Below are 21,678 nucleotides of genomic sequence, written 5' to 3'. Positions count from 1 at the left end.
TAGGGGGGGGCAGGGAGACAGGGGAGGGGGGAGACAAAGGGCCCTTTGCGGCAAGTCCCCGAAAAGCAGGCTTGTCCTTAGGTGGAACGGAACCCGGAGAACTCTCCGAAGTCAAAATCTCAGGGAGCAACACCCACGCGTGCGGACCCAACACCCCTGGTCTCGCGCGTCGGCCCGCGGGCTCGCTCCGCCCTCCTCCCCCCGCGCGTCCTACCGCTCAAAGCTTTGGCAGAAGCCCCGGAACTGCCCGGGCCGGGGTGCGGGCGCCCCCTGGTGGCCGTCCGTGAACACTGACCACCGGGAGCCCGGTGGGCGGGGCGGGGCGGGGCAAGTAGGGGGCGAGGCAGGGGGCGGGGCCCTCTCGCGTGAAGTGATGGCGTCATCGGAGCGACGGGCCCGGAAGGAAGTGGTGTGCGGAGGGGTGTGGCGGTTTTCTGCGGTTGCACGGGGGTTCGAGCGAGTACGGAGCGCCTGGAGGGACAGCCGGGTACGCCGCCCCCGCCCCTTCCTACTGCGCGCCCAGGGCCTACTTGCTGCCCCCGACCTGGGGCTCATCTACGGTCTTTAGGGGCTCTGGGCCCAGCGCCTTCCTCCTTTCCGCTGTTCCTTCCCGGTTAGCGTGCCGGCGGGACTGCAGAGATGCACTTTGTGCCCAGGCCCGATCCAGCGCGCGAGGGGCCCGCGAGCCTCTCGGAAGAGCGCGGGGATGGCCGGGGCTTGACGTGGTGCGGGCGACCCCGGGAAGACTTGGGGGAGGGGAGCGTTTGCCCAAGGACGCGGCCGGGACCGCTACGGTAAACCCAGCGCCGCGCAACCAGGGGCCTGCGCAAGTGCTCGCAGGCTCACCTGCCAGGGCACTTGGCTGCCCGTGCCCGTCGAGTTTTCCAGATCTTTCATTGTTCCGGAAACGTGCTTCTAGCTGCTAACTCTTTCACGACCCGGCTGGATCCGGGAGCCCAGAGTCCATTAAACAAGAGAATCCTCCCCCCGCCCCCGTCCCCCTTTTCTTCTTTAACCAGGAGTTTGGGGACCTGTCAGGTGCCACGTGCCAGTCGAGTATATATGGGAGGGAGTGTGGCTCCAGGCTCATTGGGAGCCTTATCCCGCTGAAGGCCGAAACACTGGGAAGGCGAAGGAAAGGCCCAAGAATCCTACCTTGCCACTCTGCTGGCCTGCTGTCTGTCACGCCAGCAGCTGAAGGAGGAAATAATGGCTGTCTTTGAAATGGCAGGCAGTTCGGATCGGTTGGCTCCGACCAGAATGACACAGCCACAACTTTTGACATCCTGTGTAATTTGGCCCAATGTCGCGCAGCGGCCTCTCCCCTATGCTAGCCTGGGCGGCTCCATCTGCAGCACGCTGGTGTCCACCCGAAGAGCAGGCTGTGTGCTGAGCGCGGCCCACTTGGCACTGGTTCTCGCGGGCAGGACGCATGCTGGAGGCAGCGCCTCTTCAGAGAGACGTGGAATATAGTCCTCTGGTTAAGGAATGGGAATGGTGGCCGACCACAGGGTCGGGTATGGACCACTTTGAATCTCAGCCCACACATAAGTTCCCTCCTCTTCCCCAGGAGCAAAGGTCACTGATGGCTCAATTGGGAGCAGTTGTGGCTGTGGCCGCCGGTTTCTTATGCTCTTCTCTCTTCTCGGCCGTGCACAAGATAGAAGAGGGGCACATCGGGGTGTATTACAGGTAAGACAGGCAGGTCGATGGCTTCACTTCCTGTTAGATGGCTGTCTTTCCTAGTCACTGTCTGGCAAATTCTACTGAATATCTGTGTTTGTATTTTGTTGAAGAAAGAGGTTTGCTGATTAAAGTTTTCTTGCCAGTGACTAGGAGAGGAAAATATATGAGGGTATACACCCAAAAAACACTGAATCTCCCCATATATATATATAATTACAAAACAACCTTTTCACCCGCAAAGTACTCTCCATTACACTTAATACATTTGTCAAATCTACAATTCCATTCTTGGAAACATTTTTCAAGCTCATGGTTTGGATGGCTGGCAACTCTTCATTTTTTTCATCACTTCTTGTACGTCATCAAATTGCTGTCCTTTGATGTCTCTCTGCTTTCTCAGAAACAAGTCACACCGAGCAAGGTCAGATGAGTAAAGTGCATGGGGCAAGAGAGGCATCTTGTTTTTTGCCAAAAACGAAAACTGGCACACTGGGATGGCTGCATGAACAGGTGTGTTGTCGTGGTGGCAAAATCAGTCCCCCGCCTGCCACAAACCAGGCCTTTTTTGTCCCACACTGTTTGGAATCTTTTCAGAATCTCTAAATAGAAAGCTTGATTAAGTCTGACCTGGTGGAACAAACTCTAAATGCACTACAATTCGACATTTTATACATTTAGGAAATTGACGGACTCCCAGAACAAGATAGTCGTCAATCGACATTTCACCTTTTTTGAAACAAGAAAACCACTCAGACATTTGAGTTTTTCCCATAGCACTGTCCTTGTAAGCTGTGTTCAACATCACAACGGTTTCTGCAGCATTTTTCCAGAGCAGGAGACAAAATCTTATAATTCTCTTAAATTGGCCATCACAAATAAACAAAGTTCAAGCGAAACTGCTTTTACAAAAAAATTCACCGTGACCAGAGAGAACCTTTCCAGGTGACACCACTGGGTGCACTCCTTACATGTATCCTGCATTGTCTACTTCTGTATTGCCAATATTTCCCCATCTCCATCTGCTGACATAAGCCACACACAAAAAAGCTTTAATTTCATTCTTCATTTAAGTACAACTTTTTTAGAAAGGAAACCCTGCAGTCACCTTTAAAAAATTAATGACTTATAGAGAGTAGTACAACTATTCTTTGGCTTCTCAGGCCACTGGATTCCAACATTGGTTTAGTTAATTGATACTGACATTACTGCACTTAATTGCCCTACTGAATTACCCAAAGTTGGGTGGGTATGACAAAGTAAACCAGACTGCCTCTCCTAGGCTGAGTATAGCCAGTGGTTCTTCGCTCTGTGTTCCATTTCGCCTGGATGCCTAGTTAACCCTTGCAAAAGCACGAATGGTTTTATGTTGTACCATCAGGCTCCCTAGAACATTCGGGTAGCAATGAGAAACAGATAAGGGATCTGTAGATATCGTTCTGCCACATGCCACTGTATATTAAATGTTTATGGGGCTGAAGATCTGTGGGTCAAATGGTATTGCTGGTTTAAGCAGCCAAGAGAGCCTCCTTGCTAACAGCCTGTGTCTCCCCTGCAGAGGTGGCGCCCTGCTGACTTCCACCAGCGGCCCTGGCTTCCATCTCATGCTCCCCTTCATCACCTCATATAAGTCTGTGCAGGTACATTTTCTTGGCTTGGCTGACTGCAGACTCTCGGTGCTAACTAATGCATGATTAGGAATTGCCGAGTCATGCGTGCCTAAAATCCCAGGAGCGATTCCAAGGTAGATTTGTTGTTGTTGTTTGCATTATTATTCATTTTTAAATAAGGAGGTTCCATTTACTTTGGAACTTTACTTTTGCTAAGTACTAGAATGGGGCCATTGCCTTGGCCAGCTGTTCGCGTCACCACAGAACCGGAGAAGGCTGTGTTCTGAATTGTAGGGAGGGAGAGTGTGGGGAGAAGGGGCAGAAGGAAGGAGGCATTTGAAACCCTATGCTCCCATGATAAATGGAAGTCTTCCCTGGTAGTTTGTGTGGTTTTTATTTAAACTTCAGGGCTGTGGGGAGCAGGGAGTTGAACTTGCTGAGGAAAATGACATCTAAAATAGAGGTAGACTCCATTCTGACAGATCTGAAGGCTGGCTAAGTGAGAGTAGCTGTCTTTGAAGCAATTCCTGCGTGTTCAGCCAGAGGAACAAGAAGAGTTAGAAGATGGCTTTGAAACTGACCCAGGAAAAGAATCCTGGGCTCATTCATATTTTCTTTGTATGTTTCCCTTGCCATTTACTGTACTTCATGGTCTTCAAATGGGAGCATGGTGACCCAGAGGTTAAGAGGTCAGCTGTTCACCAAAAGGTTGACAGGTCTAACCCAGCCAATGGTCTGTGGGAAAGGCCTGGCAATCTGCTACTGTAAAGAAGACACCAGCCCCATCTCATGCTCACTCCTGTCCTGTCCCGGAGGTTGCTGTGAGTCAGAATGGACCCCATGGCTCCCAGCAACGACGGCCATCTGCAAAGTGCTTTCAGTGGTATCGTCTCACAGGAGTCTCACCAACAAGGCAGAGAGGGGCACTGAGGGGCAACACAAGGGAGAGGGAACGCAAACACAGCTCTTAGGAATCCTAGTAGAGGGTTTGTTTGTTTTTCCCACTAAAGGCCCAGCTCAGTGGTTCCCAGACATGGACCCAAGTAGAGTTCCTAAGCCCAGCCCCCAAAGGTGTTGAAGGACAAGGCCATCTGGAGTTCTGGAAGAGAATGTGACTGTTCCTGGCTGCCTGCTTTATAGTATTGTGTACCTCCTCTCTTTCCAGACCACACTCCAGACAGATGAGGTGAAGAATGTACCTTGTGGGACTAGGTAAGGAACCAAGACCAATAAGTCGGAGGGGACATTTGCCTGGCTACACTAAGAGACCTTGAGGAAGGAAGGCAATGCTTCTTGGTTGTCTTCTCAAATCCCCTGCCCTCTAGTTCCCTATAGGCTCACTCAACTCAGTGGTGGCATACGGTAGAGAAAATAGCAGGAGGGCCTTGGACACCATCATACAAACATGGACTCGCCACTCTGGGGAGTGCAGATCCATTAAAGGTTTGAAACAGATAAAGGACGTGACAACAATGCTTTAGAAAAGTAATTGTAGTGTTCTCAAATTACGAGACTTGCTATGCCAGATTTGCATTCGAAAGAATTTTGTGGACGAAGAGACTTAGCAACAATGACGAACCTGGTCTCAAGGTGGCGCTTTGAGGAGTAGCACTGGGCTGCTGCCCAGCCCTTGGGCGCGAGATGAGACTGTCAGCTCCCAGGAAGATCGACAGGCTGGGAACCCCCACACAGGGTGCTCTGAGTGGGAACTGACTTGATGTGCCTGGGCTGGGTTGGGTTCAAAAGAGAAGAGAAGTGGGAACAGCTGGGGCTCTAAGTTGAATTGCATATGAGATGATGCTAATAACGTGTTGATGTTCTGCCATTTGAGAACGGCGTGGGTAAGCAGGAGAACGTCATTATCATTAAGTGACGTCCGCTAACGTATCATGGTGTGCAATAAGAGAACTGCCACTTACTGAGATAAGTTCGGCAAAGCAAAGGTAGACCAAAAGTCGGGCAAAATGTCAATTATTGTTGAATACAGTGTCCTAGGTTTTATATATGTATCTTTGACCTTTTTCTATATGATGAAAACTTGGGTGGAAGGTAGTATTGAAAACTAAGTGGGAAATGAGGTCATGAACGCCCACAGCTTTTAGATTCTAGGAACCACTACCCACCTGCCTTCCGGTCTTCCTGTTTGCTTTCCCCACAGCTGATCGCCTTCGTGAAAAGGCATTATGTGTCCCTTCTGACTGCCATTCCCAAGGTCTCCCTTTTCCTCTGTGGAGATGTTTTCAAGAGGTGTGATTTCTCAGGGCCTCGTGTTCTCCTTTTGAGCTCTGAAGCGCTTCCACTTTGGAAATTGCCATTGCCATCTAACTCCCCTGAGCGCTTTCCTGCCAGGGCGGGTACGTGGTGCCAGGCTCGTCATCCACCGCCTTTTCATGATTCGCTTGTCCGTTCTCTCTCCCCTAGCGGTGGTGTGATGATCTACTTTGACAGAATCGAAGTGGTAAACTTCCTAGTCCCGAACGCAGGTAACGCTTTCCAGCTTACCCTCTCCCGGCAGTCCCCAGGAAGGGGATCATCCTGTCTGGCTCCTCTGATTCCGACGTCTCTCCTTCCCTCCCAGTGTATGACATCGTGAAGAACTACACCGCCGACTATGACAAGGCCCTCATCTTCAACAAGATCCACCACGAGCTCAACCAGTTCTGCAGTGTTCACACCCTTCAAGAGGTCTACATTGAGCTGTTTGGTGAGAACGTCCTTTCTGACCACCCCAGGCTCTGTGTCGCCACTTTCCCGACTCCTGAGCTGTGGGGTAGGAGGCATATTGCAGGATGGTCACTTACGAAAGGACCCTGCGCTCCGGCACGGGCGCAAAGGGAATGCCTAGGAGATGTGCATGCCCAGGGCAGGAGATGCGTTAGAGCGGTGGGCTCTTTGGTCAAACTGGGCCCGGAGGACAGTGGTCCAAGTCGAGGACTGGAGTGGAAATGTGTCTCCACTGTCGTTGATGTAGTTTCCTTCTAGGAGCCCCTCAGGGGTGGCCCAGCCCCGCCTCCTCGGCCAGGGGACCAAGGCCATCGAGAAAGCGTGGTTTGCATGAGTTGGTGGCAGGGCTGGGGCTGGAGCCTCTGTCTCCCAGTGCTCGCTGCTGTATTCTTCTGCCCTCCCCCTGCGGAAAGAAGGCGCGGGGGTGAGAGCAGTGTGGCTCACCGTTCATTCCAGCCTGGGACAAGGACTTGCTGCTCGGTAAAGATGAGTAGGAGCATCTTTAAGAAATAAAATAAGATAAATAAGTAATAAATAAAATTTCTAAATAAGTAGTAGAACCCGTGGAACCAAAAGGATCCACAGGCTCTGTGCAACCCCCCACCCCCGCCCCCGCCCTTTACAGCCTGACCGCGGCACTGGAAGGAAACATGCCAGTCAGCTGACACGCCGCTTTTTGTCCTAAATTGTTCTGTTTAAACTTGCTGTTAGAAGTTTTATAATAGCCAACGTTAAAAGGACATGAAGCTCTCAACCAAAATTACAACTGGTTTCCTGTGTTTTAATTGTGGTTGAAACTATGCGCAGCAAAAGCACGCACCGGATTTCTCTGTGTGCAGTTCAGCGACCCTGGTGACACCCTTTGAAGTATAGACCCTTTTCCATCCGAGTTGCTACTGTCAGTTCGATTCCATCTAAAACTCAAAAATCAAGTTCACTGCCATCGAGTTGGTGGTGCCACCTCACGACAAGTGTTCAAGACAGAGTAGAACTGCCCTGGCTCTAACTCTGGGGAGTAGACAGCCCTGTCTCTCTCCCAGTAAGTGACTGGTGGTTTCAAACTGCTGACGTTGTGCCACCAGGGTTCTGATCCCCTGCAGGTGGAGCGTGAAAGAGCATGATGCTCAAGGCCGACTCCCTAAACTATTGTTTGAGCAGCAAAAAACCCGAGAAGGCCCTCAGAGACGGAATGACATGGCGGCTGCAACACTTTGGAGGCTGGGCAGAGCCGGGAGTTGTGTCCCGCTGCATAGGGTTGCTGCGAATCAGGACCAACCCCATGCACTTACTTCAGAGTTTGGTGTGAGGTTCAAAGATTGCCTTAGGGCAGTGGTCCCAGCAGTTCAATCACCTGCGTGGCTCCAGAGAGGCTGGATTCCATGAGAATGTGAAATGATGGCCTATATTTCCATCCCCCTTTGGTCAGGAATCTTCTGTAGAAAACACCCAGCACCCTTTCTCCCTTCCCGGCCATCTTGGTGGCTGTTCTTGGTTGGGGACCGTCCCGCACCTAAGACTGGAAGATGGTGGCCGCAAAGAAGACGAAAAAGTCGCTGGAGTCCATCAACTCGAGGCTCCAACTCGTTATGAAAAGTGGGAAGTACGTGCTGGACTACAAGCAGACGCGGAAGGTGATCAGGCAAGGCAAAGCCAAACTGGTCATCCTGGCCAACAACTGCCCGGCCTGGAGGAAATCAGAAATCGAGTACTGCACCATGTTGGCCAAAACCGATGCCCATCACTCCAGTGGCCACAACATTGAGTTGGGCACGGCGTGCAGCAAGTATGACGGTGTGCACGCTGGCCATCATTGACCCCGGTGATTCTGAGATCATTAGAAGCAGGCCAGAACAGACTGGTGAAAAATAAATCCTGCAATATTTTTCTTTAATAAAACTGGCGAGAGCTTGTTTTAAAAAAAAAAAAAGAAAGAAAACATCCAGCAGTGGCAGCCTGGCACCGTCCAAATAACAATGGTTCTTCCTGTTAGGGCTGCGCAGGAATTTCCCCTAGGAATCTTCATAAAGAGGACCCAAGTGGGAGCGTTTCTTCTAGTAAGTAGGAGAACTTGTAGACATGTCTAATGAGCTTAGCTGATTAAGCAGCCATTTGCTTTATATTTAAGATACAGAAGTCATCAGAATCCAGTCAGTAGAAACATCAAAATGCCTGGCTTACTAACATGAAAGTTGGAGGAAATTCAGTTTTAAATCCTAACAAACCACAGTCATTAAAGAAGTTCCGTATTTAGCTCTGTGGGCCTCAGTGTAGGCATCTAGTATGGGAAAGAGTCAGATCTGCCATCCCCCGGAGGCACTCAGTTGGGCATAGGTGACCAAGAACGCCCACTTAAAGTCAATGGCAGCTGGATTGGAAAGTCCCAGGTTGGTGGCCTGGTGCCTTCCTCAGCGCCTTGCCAGTATGTGATTGAGAGTGTTTGGGCCTCCAGGGGACAAGACGGGGGCGCTACATCCCTGAGAAGGACTGTTCCGAGAAGGCAGCCAGGTTCTGTGTTTTGGGTCACAGCCAGAAGGGGAATGGCCACCAGCTAGGTTGCCTCTACACTTGTCTCTGCACCAGCTCGCATGTGAATTCCAGACAGAGGAATCAGGACCAAAGCAAATCGCACATCAAAAGAGTTGGGCTTGCTTCCAGCGCTGTAAATTTTAATTTTCTCCTTGTGTTGTTTGGTGACATTCCTAATGGAAACAATCTTCCTTGGGGCTTTCGACGTCAGAGTCTGTTTTTCTTTCAGAAGCTTCTAAAATTACTAGATTCCGTGTGCTCGGCTCTTTTCAAAACACCTAGCACAGCGATTCCTCCTTCCTCCTCCCCTGAAGACTGGCAGCTTCCCTTTCTTTAGCTGCTGTCGTCTAGATGCGACCCAACCCTGGAAATGTGCGGGAACTGTTATTATTTGAAAGCTCAGGTCCTCTACAGGGCAGAGTTGCGATTGCTTTTTTAAAATAACAAGGGTGTCTTTATCCTGAGGCTCCAGGACAAGGATCTTCCCACTCCGAGCCTGCGTACGTAGAGGAACGCAGGGGCCTGCCCCTCCGAATGTCTGTCAGGGCGCCGAGCGTCCCGCGCGGCGACCAGCCCTCCACTCTGGAGAGACCTGTTGCCTGTCCACACTCCTCCCTGAGCTGCACTCTAGCCTGCTCTCTACCCCTGGAAAGTGTAACTGCTCCTTTTTCTGTGTCCTCCCTGATTCCAGATCAGATTGATGAAAATCTCAAACTAGCTTTGCAGCAGGACCTAACCTCCATGGCTCCTGGGCTTGTCATCCAAGTAAGCATTGCCACCCGGGCGAGGTCCCTGATGACACCGAACCCCTCTGGCACAGATGCCCCTCTCGTGCAGGACGTCACCGACCAGTGGGAGCCGCTTTCGTCCCCTCACCCCCTCACCTGCCCACCCCATGTTCTCTGTACCCTCCTCCAGGCCGTGCGGGTGACAAAGCCCAACATACCGGAGGCGATCCGCAGAAACTACGAGCTGATGTAAGTTTGCCCACCCGCTCAGATCCCCCACCCCATCCCAGAGGCCACCAAAGCTGTGCCGGGCTCGCATCCCCTTTCTGGAGGATTTGCTACAGCCTATTGCGCTCTGAAATGGATGGGCACACCAGGCCAGCCGCCTGGGGGCCCTCGTTGTGATTGAGGACCGCGGGAGACGCAGGTGGAGAGCAGCGATGCTCTAAAAGGGGCCGGCGGGCCTTGTTTGTGTTTAATGGCTCATGGCAGAGGCAGAGATAGGCGCAAGAAGAGGATGAGTGGACGGGCAGGTGTATGTCACTACAGTAAATTATGCTTTATTTCCCACGCGTGGGTTATTCCGGGGTGGAGAAAAGCCATGTGAATGCCCGCAACAGATCAGCCTTTGCCTGGGACGTTGAGCAGCCTTCCAGAAGAGAGGCGGGCATGGCCGCTTGCCTCTCCTGGGCAGCTGGGTTTGATTTCTCCGGGAACCGTGGGGGTCCTGCAGGAGTGTGTGCCTGGCGGTCTCACGCGGCACCCTTTTCCCCTCAGGGAAAGCGAGAAGACAAAGCTGCTCATTGCAGCCCAGAAACAGAAGGTGGTGGAGAAGGAAGCCGAGACAGAGCGGAAGAAGGCCCTCATTGGTCTGAATGTGGTTCTGTGGTTCCTCTCCTCGGGCAGCAGGGCTGGGGTGGGGTTTAGGGGGGATGCAAGGAAGGCCAGGCACAGCCACTCGGTCCTCCCCAGCCTGCTCACACTCCAAGAAGAAAGCTGACCTGGTTGGGGCAGAGCCAGGAGCCCAAGTTTAGAGTTGTCACATAGCGGGAAAGGAATGGTTCTGTTGATTCTTCACTTATAATAATGGTTAACACTTCCTGAGCCCCGACTGAGTCTTTCTTAGCACCCAAGCTATAAAGGAACTCGACTCAGCCACCACGTGAGGTAGTTACAATACTCAGCCTCGTTTGCCGTAAGAGGGCATCAGTGCACCACATTGAGAGGTTAGGTAACCTGTCAGTGGTCAGATGGCAAGCAGATAGGGCTGGGGTGGGTTCACATCCAGAAAAGCTCCCTGAAGAACCTGTGTTCTTCGCCCCGACACAGCCCCGCCTTGCAACCAGGAGCCTGACTGCTTCCTCAAGTGAAGTAGCAGGCCCAAACTCAGTACCCCCAACACATGCCCCCAAGTCAACTTGGACCCATGATGACCACGAGAGATTGTCTTCGCTGTAGTCCTCACAGTACTGATAGAAGCAGGTGGCCAGGCCATCCCCCCACCCCCCGGAACTGCTGTCAATGTTTATGTACTGCCCAGGATCCGCGCCCCCCCCCCCCAAACACTGCATGTGAGTCCCACAACCTTCTTAGAGAAAACTTTATTCCTTATCAGAGTCTTTAGGAGAAATTCCCTGCCTTGTGGCTTAGCAGAGAGATAGGGTAAGCTTACTCTCTGCCTTCTGCGAGGCTGAAGGCCTCTCCTCCCTCGCGCCCTGGTCTCTGTCTGTGCTGGTGTGTTCCATGTCTGCCCATGTGTGCTGTCCAGGCTGCCGTCCGTCTGAGCTTACCTACTGTTGCTTGCATCGGGGACTCACTGGGGGAAAGATGAAGTTACGTCAAACGCAAGATACCCAGGCTCTCAGTCTTTTCTCCGCCTCCTTTATGCAGAGGCAGAAAAAGTGGCTCAAGTGGCAGAAATCACTTATGGGCAGAAGGTGATGGAGAAGGAGACTGAAAAGAAGATTTCAGAAATTGAAGGTGAGCTGAAGTGGAATGAATGTGTCCGTTTCTGCAGTGATTGATGGGAGCATTGTGTCCGCGGCCCTTTAGTGTGTTCTAGAATGTTAGGCTTCCTTTGGAAACAGCCCTTGTCCCCTCTGTGTAGACTTGCGTTCTGAGAAAGTCTGGGCCAGCCTAGCATCGGTGTTCCACTTGAGAGCGCTTCCATTTCATTCCACAAATGCTAATTGTGTGCCAGCCATTCTGCGCAAGGTATTTTGTTAGGCACGAGAGGACGCAAGCCCGCTGGGCCCGGCTGCCTGGGTGCTCATAGTCCGTCCAGCCTTGGCCCCAGTGCACTGGACGTAAACTGAGGAGCTGGGCCACAGCAGCAGCCCTCTCCTCCTCATGCCTACCCCGCCCCATCAGACGGCATGTTTTTGACATCGTCATCTTCTCTCTTAGTCCAGGTAGATGTCTAGCCTGGGAAGCATTGTCTGCTTTTCGGAATACCGTGCTGCTTCTGTAGCCTGCCCCTCGTTCTCAGCACCCACCTCTCCCTTGACGTGGCTCCCATGCCAGTAAACTCCAAGACAGCACGGGACCTGGGGCCCAGCTCCAAAGGGCCAGGTTCCAGTGCCCCTCTTGCTTGCTATGGACTGTCTCCTTACCCCACGTTTCACGTGTGACAACTTAGGAAAACATCGCCAGGCGCCTCCAGTGGTTCACAGCGGACTCAGGGCAGCCTCCATGTGCCACCCCCCATGTGGCAGCCAGACCAGCAGCCCGCAGACCATGCAGGCACACGAGGAGTGGTGGGTGATGGGCCATGGGCTGCCCTCTCCTGCTCGTCCACAATGTCTGTGTCCAACCAGCGGGGGTGACCCCATGTCACGGGGAGCCAAGGAGAGGCCTGGCAAGGGTCTGGGGAAGTTGGTGGGGTAAAAAGGGGCAAAGAGAGGGTACTGGATAAGACTGGGGACAAAGGGCAAGTAGGGTGGGTTGGAGGAGGATGAACAGGGTCCTACCCAGGATGGGGTGGGTGGTAGGCAACTACCCACACACCACTACTCTCCACCCCTGTGGCTTCCACTGGGGGGACAAGAAGTGGTGGGGAAGGCGGGCCCAACAGGTGGTGGGTGACGGCAGGCAGAGGGGTGAACTTTGTAGAAGTGGAGTGCAGTGAGGAGTGGGTGTATAGTCATTAGGAGCCGGTGAGGGTTTCAAAGGTCATCAGCTCCTCATTGGAGAGCTTGGGGCCCATTGGCATGTTTCTGTTTCCTTCAAATCCGAGTCACCAGGTGGTCAGGCCGATTGAGTCAGCTGCGTGACAGAACGCCCCAGCCAGACTGTTGGCCACACTCCCTCTCCCTCAGTCCCAGGATCATGGGGAGGGACCCGCATGAGAACCCCCCCCCCCCAGGGGTAGCTCTTTCTTCCCAGACTTGTTTCTACAAATGTTACTCCCATGAGTGAGACTGGCCACATTCCCAAGGCAAAGAAGGAAATATCAAAAATGTCTCCGCTGGGCGGAAAGCTAGTTTCTGAGCAGATGGCGTACACGGGGGAGGAGGGGGTAGACTTTCCCGCAGGCGGGATTTGGTCTGGCCCAGTGCGTGTAGTTCTCTGTCAGTTACACCAGGGCCCCACTGTTGGTTAGGAACTTTGCATTAGTGGAAATAAAAGGGAAGCCGATGGAGGGGGACTGCCCCATTTCTGTTTGCTTATCTGTGACCCCTGGCCATAGTTAGGGCCTCCCTGCAGGAGCCCTGGCGGCATAGTAGTTACGGGCTGCTAACTGCAAGGTCAGCAGTTCAAAACCATCTGCCAATCCACGGGAGAAAAAAAGATGGAGCTGTCTACTCGGTAAAGCTTTGCAGTCGGGGAACCCCCATCCTCCTCCCACCCCACCAGGCAAGTTCTCCCCAGTCCTGAGTCAAGTCAGCCTGACCCATGGCAGGGAGTCAGCTTTTTGGTTTAGGGTCTCTCGCACTTGGCTGTGTAACATTAGCCGGAACATGGAGGACTGCGCTGTGGGGAGCCGGGAACTGGAGAGGTCAAGACAGCCTTGTCCTACCGTTTGCGTCCCAAAGCTCCGGTAAAAGCAGCAGGCTGGTGGGCCAAGAGTGCTGTGCTTTGCTTGGCTTTGTTTCATTTCGTTTTGTCGTCTTGCTTTGCTTTAAATAGTGTTGTCAAAGTGTATGTGTGGGGCACGGCCGCAGACTTGCTGCGCACTAGTCCGCAGTGGGGGAGATGCTCCCCACACCCTTTTTAGGCCTGGTTGAGGCTCACAGTTAGCAGACAGGGGAAGGGTTGGGTTTTTGTTGTTGTTGTTTCCTGCCCCCCCCCCCTCAGTTCCATTGATGAGGAAACCCCAAACCCTGGAGTGGGGGCTCCTCAAGGTTACAAAGGCTATCTGGAGACCAAGCATGCCCTCCACACACATACACTCCCTGCAGAGCACTTCCCGGGCTCCCTTGCTTTCTCTGTCCCCCCAGACGCCGCCTTTCTGGCCCGGGAGAAGGCCAGGGCCGATGCCGAATGCTACACTGCGATGAAAATAGCCGAGGCCAACAAGGTAAAGGCTCAGGCCTGCCTGCTGAAGGGAAGGGGTGTTCGGGCTGGGGTTATACAGTGCTGTTCCGTCGTGACCACAGAAGCCACGCTGGAATGGACCCAGGTTTTTAAAATGTGGGTAAACCAGAATACTAACTGGAAGGAGAGAACCCGGGCCTGCAGCCCCGCTCGCCGTGTGGCCCCCTATTAAAGGGCTGCATAACAGCCTCTTCCCTGGACCACTCGTGGAAACAGCGTGCTCAACGCAAAGTTGGCGGCCGACCTGGCTACCGGAGTGCGTGTCCCTCCCCACCGCCCCGTCAGCACGCCGTGGCCCACAGCAGGGCTTTGCCCTGTCACTGTTCCCGTTGCGGCGTGTTCTGGACCACCCGAGTTTGACATGGTCAGGGCCATGACTGAACCAGTTCAAAGGCCCAGATAATATTGCTTAAGGGTGCCCAGTGGGTGGGAGTGGCCCGACTGATGGGTGTCTGTGACTGCTGGCACAGGTACCACCTCTCTTTGCCCAAGCAGCACCTTGATCGCAGTTTTATTTTTGTGAACACAGAAACCGAAAACTCTTAGGGCTGAAGCCACCCTCTCAGAGAGGCGGTAGCTCCGCTCTCACGCCCCCGTGAGGCTGGGACGAGGTGAGCGCTCGGTGGCTCTGACAGAGACCCTCTCCCTGTGGCGTCTGAAGGGGGCCACCCAAAGTTTGCTTGATGCTGGCTCCCCGTGAGCTCTCTGTATTTCTTTATTTGCCACAGCTGAAGTTGACCCCTGAATATCTGCAGCTGATGAAGTACAAGGCGATTGCTTCCAACAGCAAGATTTACTTTGGCAAAGACATCCCGGACATGTTTGTAGACTCTGCAGGCGGCCTGGGCAAGCAGTTGGAGGGGCTGGCTGACAAGCTGGATCTTGGCTTAGAGGAGGAGGCTGGGGAGGCAGCCACGGAGGGCAACTGAAATGTTTTTGTACACCTCGGATGACACTTGAAAACACCTTTATTTTTGAACAATGAACCACAAGACCCCCCCTCCCTCCCACACTACCTTCTTTGACTCTCTTCAAGGGACAGTGGTGGGAAAAAAGAAAGGGACTGACTGACTGAACTCTGCTCCCCTCCCTGGTACGGGGAGGGTGGGCAATTGAGGACGTGGGATTTCATTCCAGTGAGCAGGTTAGGTAACTCCTGATGAGACTTATTAACCGTAGCTGTGACCTTGGCGCTCCACGCACTCATGGTGACCCTTAGAAGCTGGTTTCCATAGGGAGGCTCTCTCGGGAGTGGAGGAACTGTAGGCTGTGCCCGCAGGTGACTTGATTTCCCCTCTGTGGGAAAACGTGGTCCAGTGTCCTCACCCCCGCCCACAGTGGAAGGTGTTTGTGGGTGAGGCGCAGCCACTGAGCAAACACGTGCGTGTATGTCTGCCAGGAGAGCTGCGGAGAACGTTGGACTGGCCTGCCATCTGTGTCCGTCCCGTCCACGGTCAACGTATCTTAGGGCTAGCTCCTCAAACCCTAGAAAGGAAGAACTGGTGCCGGGTTTTGCAAGGCTTCCTCTACACTACTGTTCTCACGCCAGGGCTTTCAGACGATGCTGGTTTCTGGCTCGGTCTCCAGAGTCAGTGTTGGGGCACCACCACACAATTCCTCTGGAAGATATTCCTCTGCTCCGTGACGTGTCTTCCCTCTCAGTCTGTTTGCTAGTGCCAGTCGGCATCAAGAAGATGCGCACAAACGCTGAGTGTCTGCACAGCGGCTGATGGGAAAGGGCTTTACCTGGTGATCTGACCTGCTTGGCCGATTATGTCGGTACCTTGAGCTCTAGTGTCTTCTAGTTGTCATAGGGATTCAACCTTGAAGAGCCCCGATAGATAGCTTGTTTGGAAGAGACTTGCTCACCTTATGCCTGGGGCTCGTTCTGGGAGTTAGACGACTTCCCTGACCTCCCTAAGGAGCATCTCATGTTTAACCCAGGGCTCTAGGAAGCCCCACAGGGGTCGCAGTGAGGGCTGCATCTCTAGCGACAGTAATGCGACTCCTGGTTCGTGCCCCCAAGTCCCTGGGTTGAGATGTTTGCATCAGAATCAGTCTAAAATGTCTGTTTGTCCGGACTACTGGGGAAAATTTGAGCCGCACGGGGAGGTTTGGGGTGGGGAGGAAAGACGAGTCTTTCTATGCTGAAGTGGAGGGAGCTGATCTGGCCCTTGAGTTGTGACCTGCATTAGTGTGAGGCTGACTTGCAAGCATATTGCTACTGTCCACGACAAACTCTGGCTTCCAACGCTGCCTGGTTGTTAGCTGCCTCCTGACACGCTCCGCGTGGGTACTACAAGTGACACTTTCTGTCGCAGATCCCCACCTCATATTTGGTCCTGTACCCAGATTTCTGGCGCATGGAATGGACTCTTCTTGGGCAAGCGTGCTCCTACGGAGTGCCAAGCTCATCCACCTAACCTAGGAAGGTACACTGCTCACTCCCCAAACTGCCCTTCTCTCCATTGCAATTCCTGGAACTGGGAACTCTCAGCCCACTGGTCCTGGTCACATTTAGTGCAGGCGTCAAAAGTCTGAGGAGTGACAGATTCCAAGGTGCTCTGGAGTTCTTGCAGGAGGTGGCCCATCTCCCAAGACCAGTGCAGCATATCCATGCCTAAGACCCACTCGTTTCCTCCCTTCCGGTCCAGCCTCCCTGGCTTACATGACTGTGAGCTCTTGCTGCCTGGACCTCAGAAAGCGCCAGCACAGTGGTAGGAGCGGGAGCAGGGCTCGCTCCCCCTCAGTCACTGCACGCCTGGCTCAGGTCCTTGACTTGACTATCTAGCCAGTCCTCACACCTGAGATAGCTTGTCCTTTGTCCTAGATACACTTCGACCACATAAGAACCTCCACAGAGTAAACTCCTGCTGCATCACCGTCACTGTCACCGTCACGTCTTCAAGCAAACCATAATTGTGCCCACTGTCTTAAACCCAGTGGTTGTCTTTCTTCTGTCCCTGCCCGAGAGTATGAAATCATGGAATTTAGTATTTCTTTAGCATGAGGTAACTAACTCCTCTGTTTGCCTTTGCTTTTTGTTGGGTTTATTTTATTTTAACACTTGCTAGAAAATCTAATCTGAAAACATTTGAATTCTTAACATGTAAACTGTGACAACCTGCCATCCTGTGGGCCCTGAAGTCATGGCTGCTATTTATAAATGGAAGTTACTCCTGGCAAATAAAGAACTGTTTTTAAAATCTCATTTTTGTAGGATTTTCCAAGGAAATATCACCTTGGTTAAATGTTTCTCATTAACTAAACTCTACAGAGCAATGTATCTCCAGTACTGTTTTTAATCACTTTTTAAATATGAGGGCCACATGCTTGCAAGGAAGCCAAAGCTTGTTAATGGTTTTATATGACTCCAGGACAACAGAGTTTGAGGAATCCAGTGATCTTATTAAGCTGTTGCGGGATGGGAGGTGGAGGGTAGACAGTCACTGAAAGCATCTTAGCATTATATTGATTAAAAGAAATTTTTCTAAATGATCTGTAGTCATTTCTGTGAGTCTGTATCCTTCCATCGCGATCGCTTTACCATGTATCGAGAGTAAGCAGTGAACTAAAGATGATCATACTGCGCAGCCTGAGTTGTGTATTTCGTTTTACTTAGGGTAAACTCCAGCTTGGCTCGTGGCTGCTCTGCCTATGAACGTAGCCACTGACTCTTAGAACCAACGGACAGAAGTGTACTCACTGTGCCTGTTGTTTCTTTCTGTTAGTCTTGCCATTCCCTGCCCTTCCTGCTTTTGTACGGGCTTCACAGAGCCCCGAGGGCTTAATGACTGCCATCAACACCCCACCCCGACCTGAGAGATGATTCGTGTTTGATTAGTCCGTCTATAAATGATACTCAAGAGTCATCGCCGTGTGTTGATACCTGGAGGGGTGGTTTTGGACACCAGCAAAGATCTCATGTGAATTGATTTCTTAGTGTTACTTTCACTCTTGCTTAATGAGTCTCTGTGCTTATTTTTGTACTAAAGTGAAAGTTAGCGACAGCCAATATTAGGATATATGATAGTAATCTAAATCAAGGCTACCTAAAAAGTGGTGCAGATGAAAACCTTTCCCCATTAATAACAGAGTAACAATGAGCAACTAATTTGCGAACATAGCATAATTGTTGGTAGATGTTATAAAGATCATTTTAAAGAATCCATGCACCTGTGCGGTTCTACTCCAAAGAGTACGGTGATGTTCAATTGACCCAAAACTCACTTTGATATCAATCCCATTGATATCAGTGGGATTAAAGACCCCAGTCTCTGTCCTGAATTAAAAAAAAAAAACCCAGCCTAGGGTTACCAGATAAAATCTAAGATGCCTGTGAAATTTGCAGACCAGCTAAACTATGAGTGGTACTCAGTGTATGTGGTAGGGCTGTTAGGGGCCAATGGAATCACTTCCAACTCACAGAGACCCTGTGAACCACGGAACAAGCATGCCACCCCCACAGTCATTCGGTTTGAGCCCACTGTTGCAGCCACTGGGCTAATCCATCTCCTGGATGCTCCACCTCTTTGTCTCTGGCCCTCCAGGCCCGCCCCAAATACTACAGATGACATGCTTACTCGAAAAAGGCTATTGCTTATCTGAAATTCAAGTTTAAATGGGTGTCCTGGATTTTTATTGGCTAAATCTGGCAACCATGGCCAGCCCTTTCTCAGCATTTTTCCTGGTGATTTCAAACTTCTGAATTAGTTTGAGAGGCTGCTGTGCAAATAAGAGGGCCTTACAATGATGCAGACAGGTGAGGAGTGCAAGGTTCAAATCCCTGCCGTGCCACCGTCTAACTGTGCGGCCTTGAAGGAATGCTTCACCCGCTCCAAGCCTGCTTCGTCAGTAAAATGGGCTGTGTGGGCCCAAGGAAACAGTGCGTGACAAGGGTCTAGCACGAAGCCTCGCATGTATCAGAGTTCAAAAGTAACTGTCCTTTTTTTTTTAAGTTTTGTTATTTTATTGGGAGCTCTTACAGATGTAACATTCCATAGTTCAATCACAACAAGCAGTATTGTACAATTGCTTCCACAGTCAGTTTCCAAACATTTTCATTCTTCTTGGGCTCAGCTCCCCGATATCTCGTCCGTTCTCCCCACCCTCTGCCCACTCCCAGGAGCCCTTGTTTATTTATGGCACAGCGCGCACCCTCAGTGTATGCATCCGCACCCTCGAGTGGGGCTCACAGTCCTCAACGCTTTCAGCTCCCCCTCCCTCCCTCCCCCACTTCACTCCCGTTCTCTCCGGGAACCAATACAAAAGTTACATCTTCAATCAACTGGGAAAATAGAAAAACCACAGCTATGAAGTGGGCACCGTTAAGTGAAACGCCTAAAGGATGTAAGCAAACAGAGTAAGAGTGCAGAAAGGTGACGGCAGAGCCACAGGGCGTAGCTTTACAGCGCAGCAGAGACTGCATACCTCTCCAGACAGAGCGCGCGTAAACAGGCTGCAGCCCTGTGGGCATGGATCGAGCCTATTGAAAGGTACTGTCCAGTCCTGGGTTCCTGTTTTAAAAGCCTTTGGATGAGGCTGGAGTGAAAGCAAAAAATTGAAACCCAAAAGAAAATAGCTTAAAAATCAAACTCAAAAGACAAATAAAACTCAGGGGTGGACCCCACAAAGGAATTCTAACAAGTGTGTGACGGTCAGCTGTACTCTAGCTCCTCTGGGAACAAAGAAGAGGATAGAGTATTTCAAAGGATAGCTTTAAGACTGGCTAAAATTTAATTTGGGGAAGACATTTATCTACAATTAGAGAATAAATCATTGTCATAAATAAATCAATGTCGTCGGACATTGGGGAAGCTCTGCTGTTCGGCTGGTTTAAATGCCGTTCTTGCTGTAGGAGAGATCACGTGATCCCTAAAGGTCCTCCCCAGGTCTAGGGTCTAGAACCCATATGGACATTTCAAAACCAAAGGTGCCAGTGTGTTTGCTGAGTGATCGCTGTCACGGCTGCTCCACCTGAAATCATTTAAACTGGGACATGGCTTTATTTCTCCATTTCTCTGAGCCAAGTAACCAGGCAACAGTCATTTTCTATTATTTTATCCTTTTTCACCGGCCCAAAAGAATCATAGTCGGATCAGGCGGAAGCAATTTTAAAACCCCTCTCTCCTCATAATTCAGAGGTAGGTATTGTAAAAGCTTGATGGCATTTCTGGTGAATGCATATGCCAGGTCCTGACTGTTTATGAAACCTATTTCTTGGGGTATTTGGCTTTTTAATCCTTCTTGGTTCCCCTTTGTCCTTGCATATTATTGAAGCAATTTAAAGACAATTACTAGTAATAGGTGATTTTGTACTTGCACTTTTCAAGGCTTAGGTAAAGGGAGGATAAAAGGGTAAACTGGATTGTTATTGTCCCAGGAAGATGGAGAGAAAAAACTAGAAAAGAAAATTAAGAGCAAAAAACAGAAAGTGAAAAATTCACCCATAAACACAACTAAGAAGTAATGAAATCAGAAAATGGAACTTGGGTCACCCTGATCTTTTTGCCTCTAATTCCAGTTTCAAAAGACATCGAATGTGAGACCTGCAGGCCTTCTTGGAAATGAAGTTCAAACTCTGTAAAGATGAGGACCTGGAACCCAAGTAGTTAGGGAGAAGAACCCCAACTGTCGCTGAGAACTATCGCTATTTAATAGCTATCGCTGAGAACAGGATCCTGTCGCCACGGCCATCCTTCAGGGGCCACCTCAAGTGCTGCCCCTAAAAGATGCCCGCCCTGGTCCCCCAGCCACAGTGATCTTTCCTGAGGTCTGGGCATCCTGTGTGTATCATGCGGTGCCCACTGCCGTCTGCACTGTGTAACTGTCTATAGAGAACAAGGCTAGATTCCTCGCTAAATTCTGTACTCATCTCCTCCCTCGGGGTACCGTTACAGAGCGAAACCGCATCCAATGCTCCCTGAATGGATAAGTCTCCGATGGAGTGACAGGTTTGGGGGGGCGAGCCCGGATGTTACCCACATCCGTTGAGCACACTTGCTTTGAATGGAGCACTCCAGTGGGTTTTTGCTTGGGTTTGGTTTTTCAGCAGGACTGGAAAGTTGAAATCACTCTTCCACTTGTTTTTTGAGAACCACACGCATACCATACATATTCTGGAGGGAGGAAGAAGAGGCTCTTGTACCTCAAGGAAGATACTACTACATGTCATAATGACCAATCACCCGAGGATAAATAGTCCCTAGTTCTATGAGGTAGGTAGTCTTTAAAATGTTGTCCAAGTACCCTGCCATTTAATATTTTGTGTTGTTCACCCCGCCCTTCCTCCACACATCCCTTCACCGTGATCTCTCTCACCATAGTCCCTTTTGCTCCATCACCACTCTACCCATTTTGTAGGAATGACCTACTGCCGAACGTCTATCATGCTCACGCTAGGAAGCGTTACGGTGGTTCTTATTATATTTCCGTCACTTTGGTAGGAATGTAACGTGTTGAGCTGTGCTCATGCTTGTACATGGAGCAAGAGGCAATCATTCGAACAGAGCAAGGAGATGCTGTATTCATTAAAACCCAGAAACTCTGTGCCACAGGGTAGTGTCCATTCGTGATTCTTATTCAATCTGTATGCTGAGTCAGTCTCAGCCAAGAAGCTGGACCACGTGAAGAAGGCAGCACGAGGACTGGAGGGAGGAGACCTCCTTAATAACCTGCCACGTGTGGAGGACGCGACCTCGCTGCGAGCGAAGAGGACTTCACACAGTGAAGCTCAAAGACGACAGCCTTCAACCTGGGTTACACCTCAAACACAGAAACGCAAAGATCCTCATCACTGTACCAATCATGATGAAGAAGAGAATCCCGAAGCTGTGAAGGATTTCATTTTACTTGGATCCACAATCAAAGCG

The 21,678-nt window shown here is 51.1% G+C and overlaps 1 protein-coding gene and 1 pseudogene across 4 annotated transcripts; both read left to right on the top strand.

The window, feature by feature from the left end:
* The first annotated feature begins 379 nt into the window (after positions 1-379).
* On the top strand, positions 380-17,305 carry ERLIN2 (ER lipid raft associated 2). 4 transcript variants are annotated; one of them, XM_075556705.1, is made up of 12 exons: positions 380-487; positions 1,571-1,692; positions 3,242-3,323; positions 4,459-4,505; positions 5,715-5,776; positions 5,872-5,997; positions 9,235-9,308; positions 9,462-9,520; positions 10,049-10,140; positions 11,162-11,251; positions 13,711-13,790; positions 16,638-17,305. In XM_075556705.1, exons 2-12 carry the CDS (start codon positions 1,586-1,588, stop codon positions 16,671-16,673), a joined length of 855 nt encoding a protein of 284 aa, XP_075412820.1. In that variant the 5' UTR covers positions 380-487; positions 1,571-1,585; the 3' UTR covers positions 16,674-17,305. The 4 variants fall into 4 exon arrangements, 3 of the variants coding, with proteins under 3 accessions (XP_075412820.1, XP_075412818.1, XP_075412819.1); XM_075556703.1 differs by having other exon boundaries at positions 14,536-17,305; XM_075556704.1 differs by lacking the exon at positions 380-487 and adding an exon at positions 617-794 and having other exon boundaries at positions 14,536-17,305.
* Positions 6,004-7,953, top strand: LOC142455110 (large ribosomal subunit protein eL30 pseudogene; annotated as a pseudogene).
* Positions 17,306-21,678: the final 4,373 nt, after the last annotated feature.

Source organism: Tenrec ecaudatus, chromosome 8 (assembly GCF_050624435.1).
Source record: "Tenrec ecaudatus isolate mTenEca1 chromosome 8, mTenEca1.hap1, whole genome shotgun sequence".
Lineage (NCBI taxonomy): Eukaryota > Metazoa > Chordata > Mammalia > Afrosoricida > Tenrecidae > Tenrec > Tenrec ecaudatus.
The sequence above is the reverse complement of the archived record's forward strand: the minus strand, read 5'-3'. Positions and strand labels throughout refer to the sequence as shown.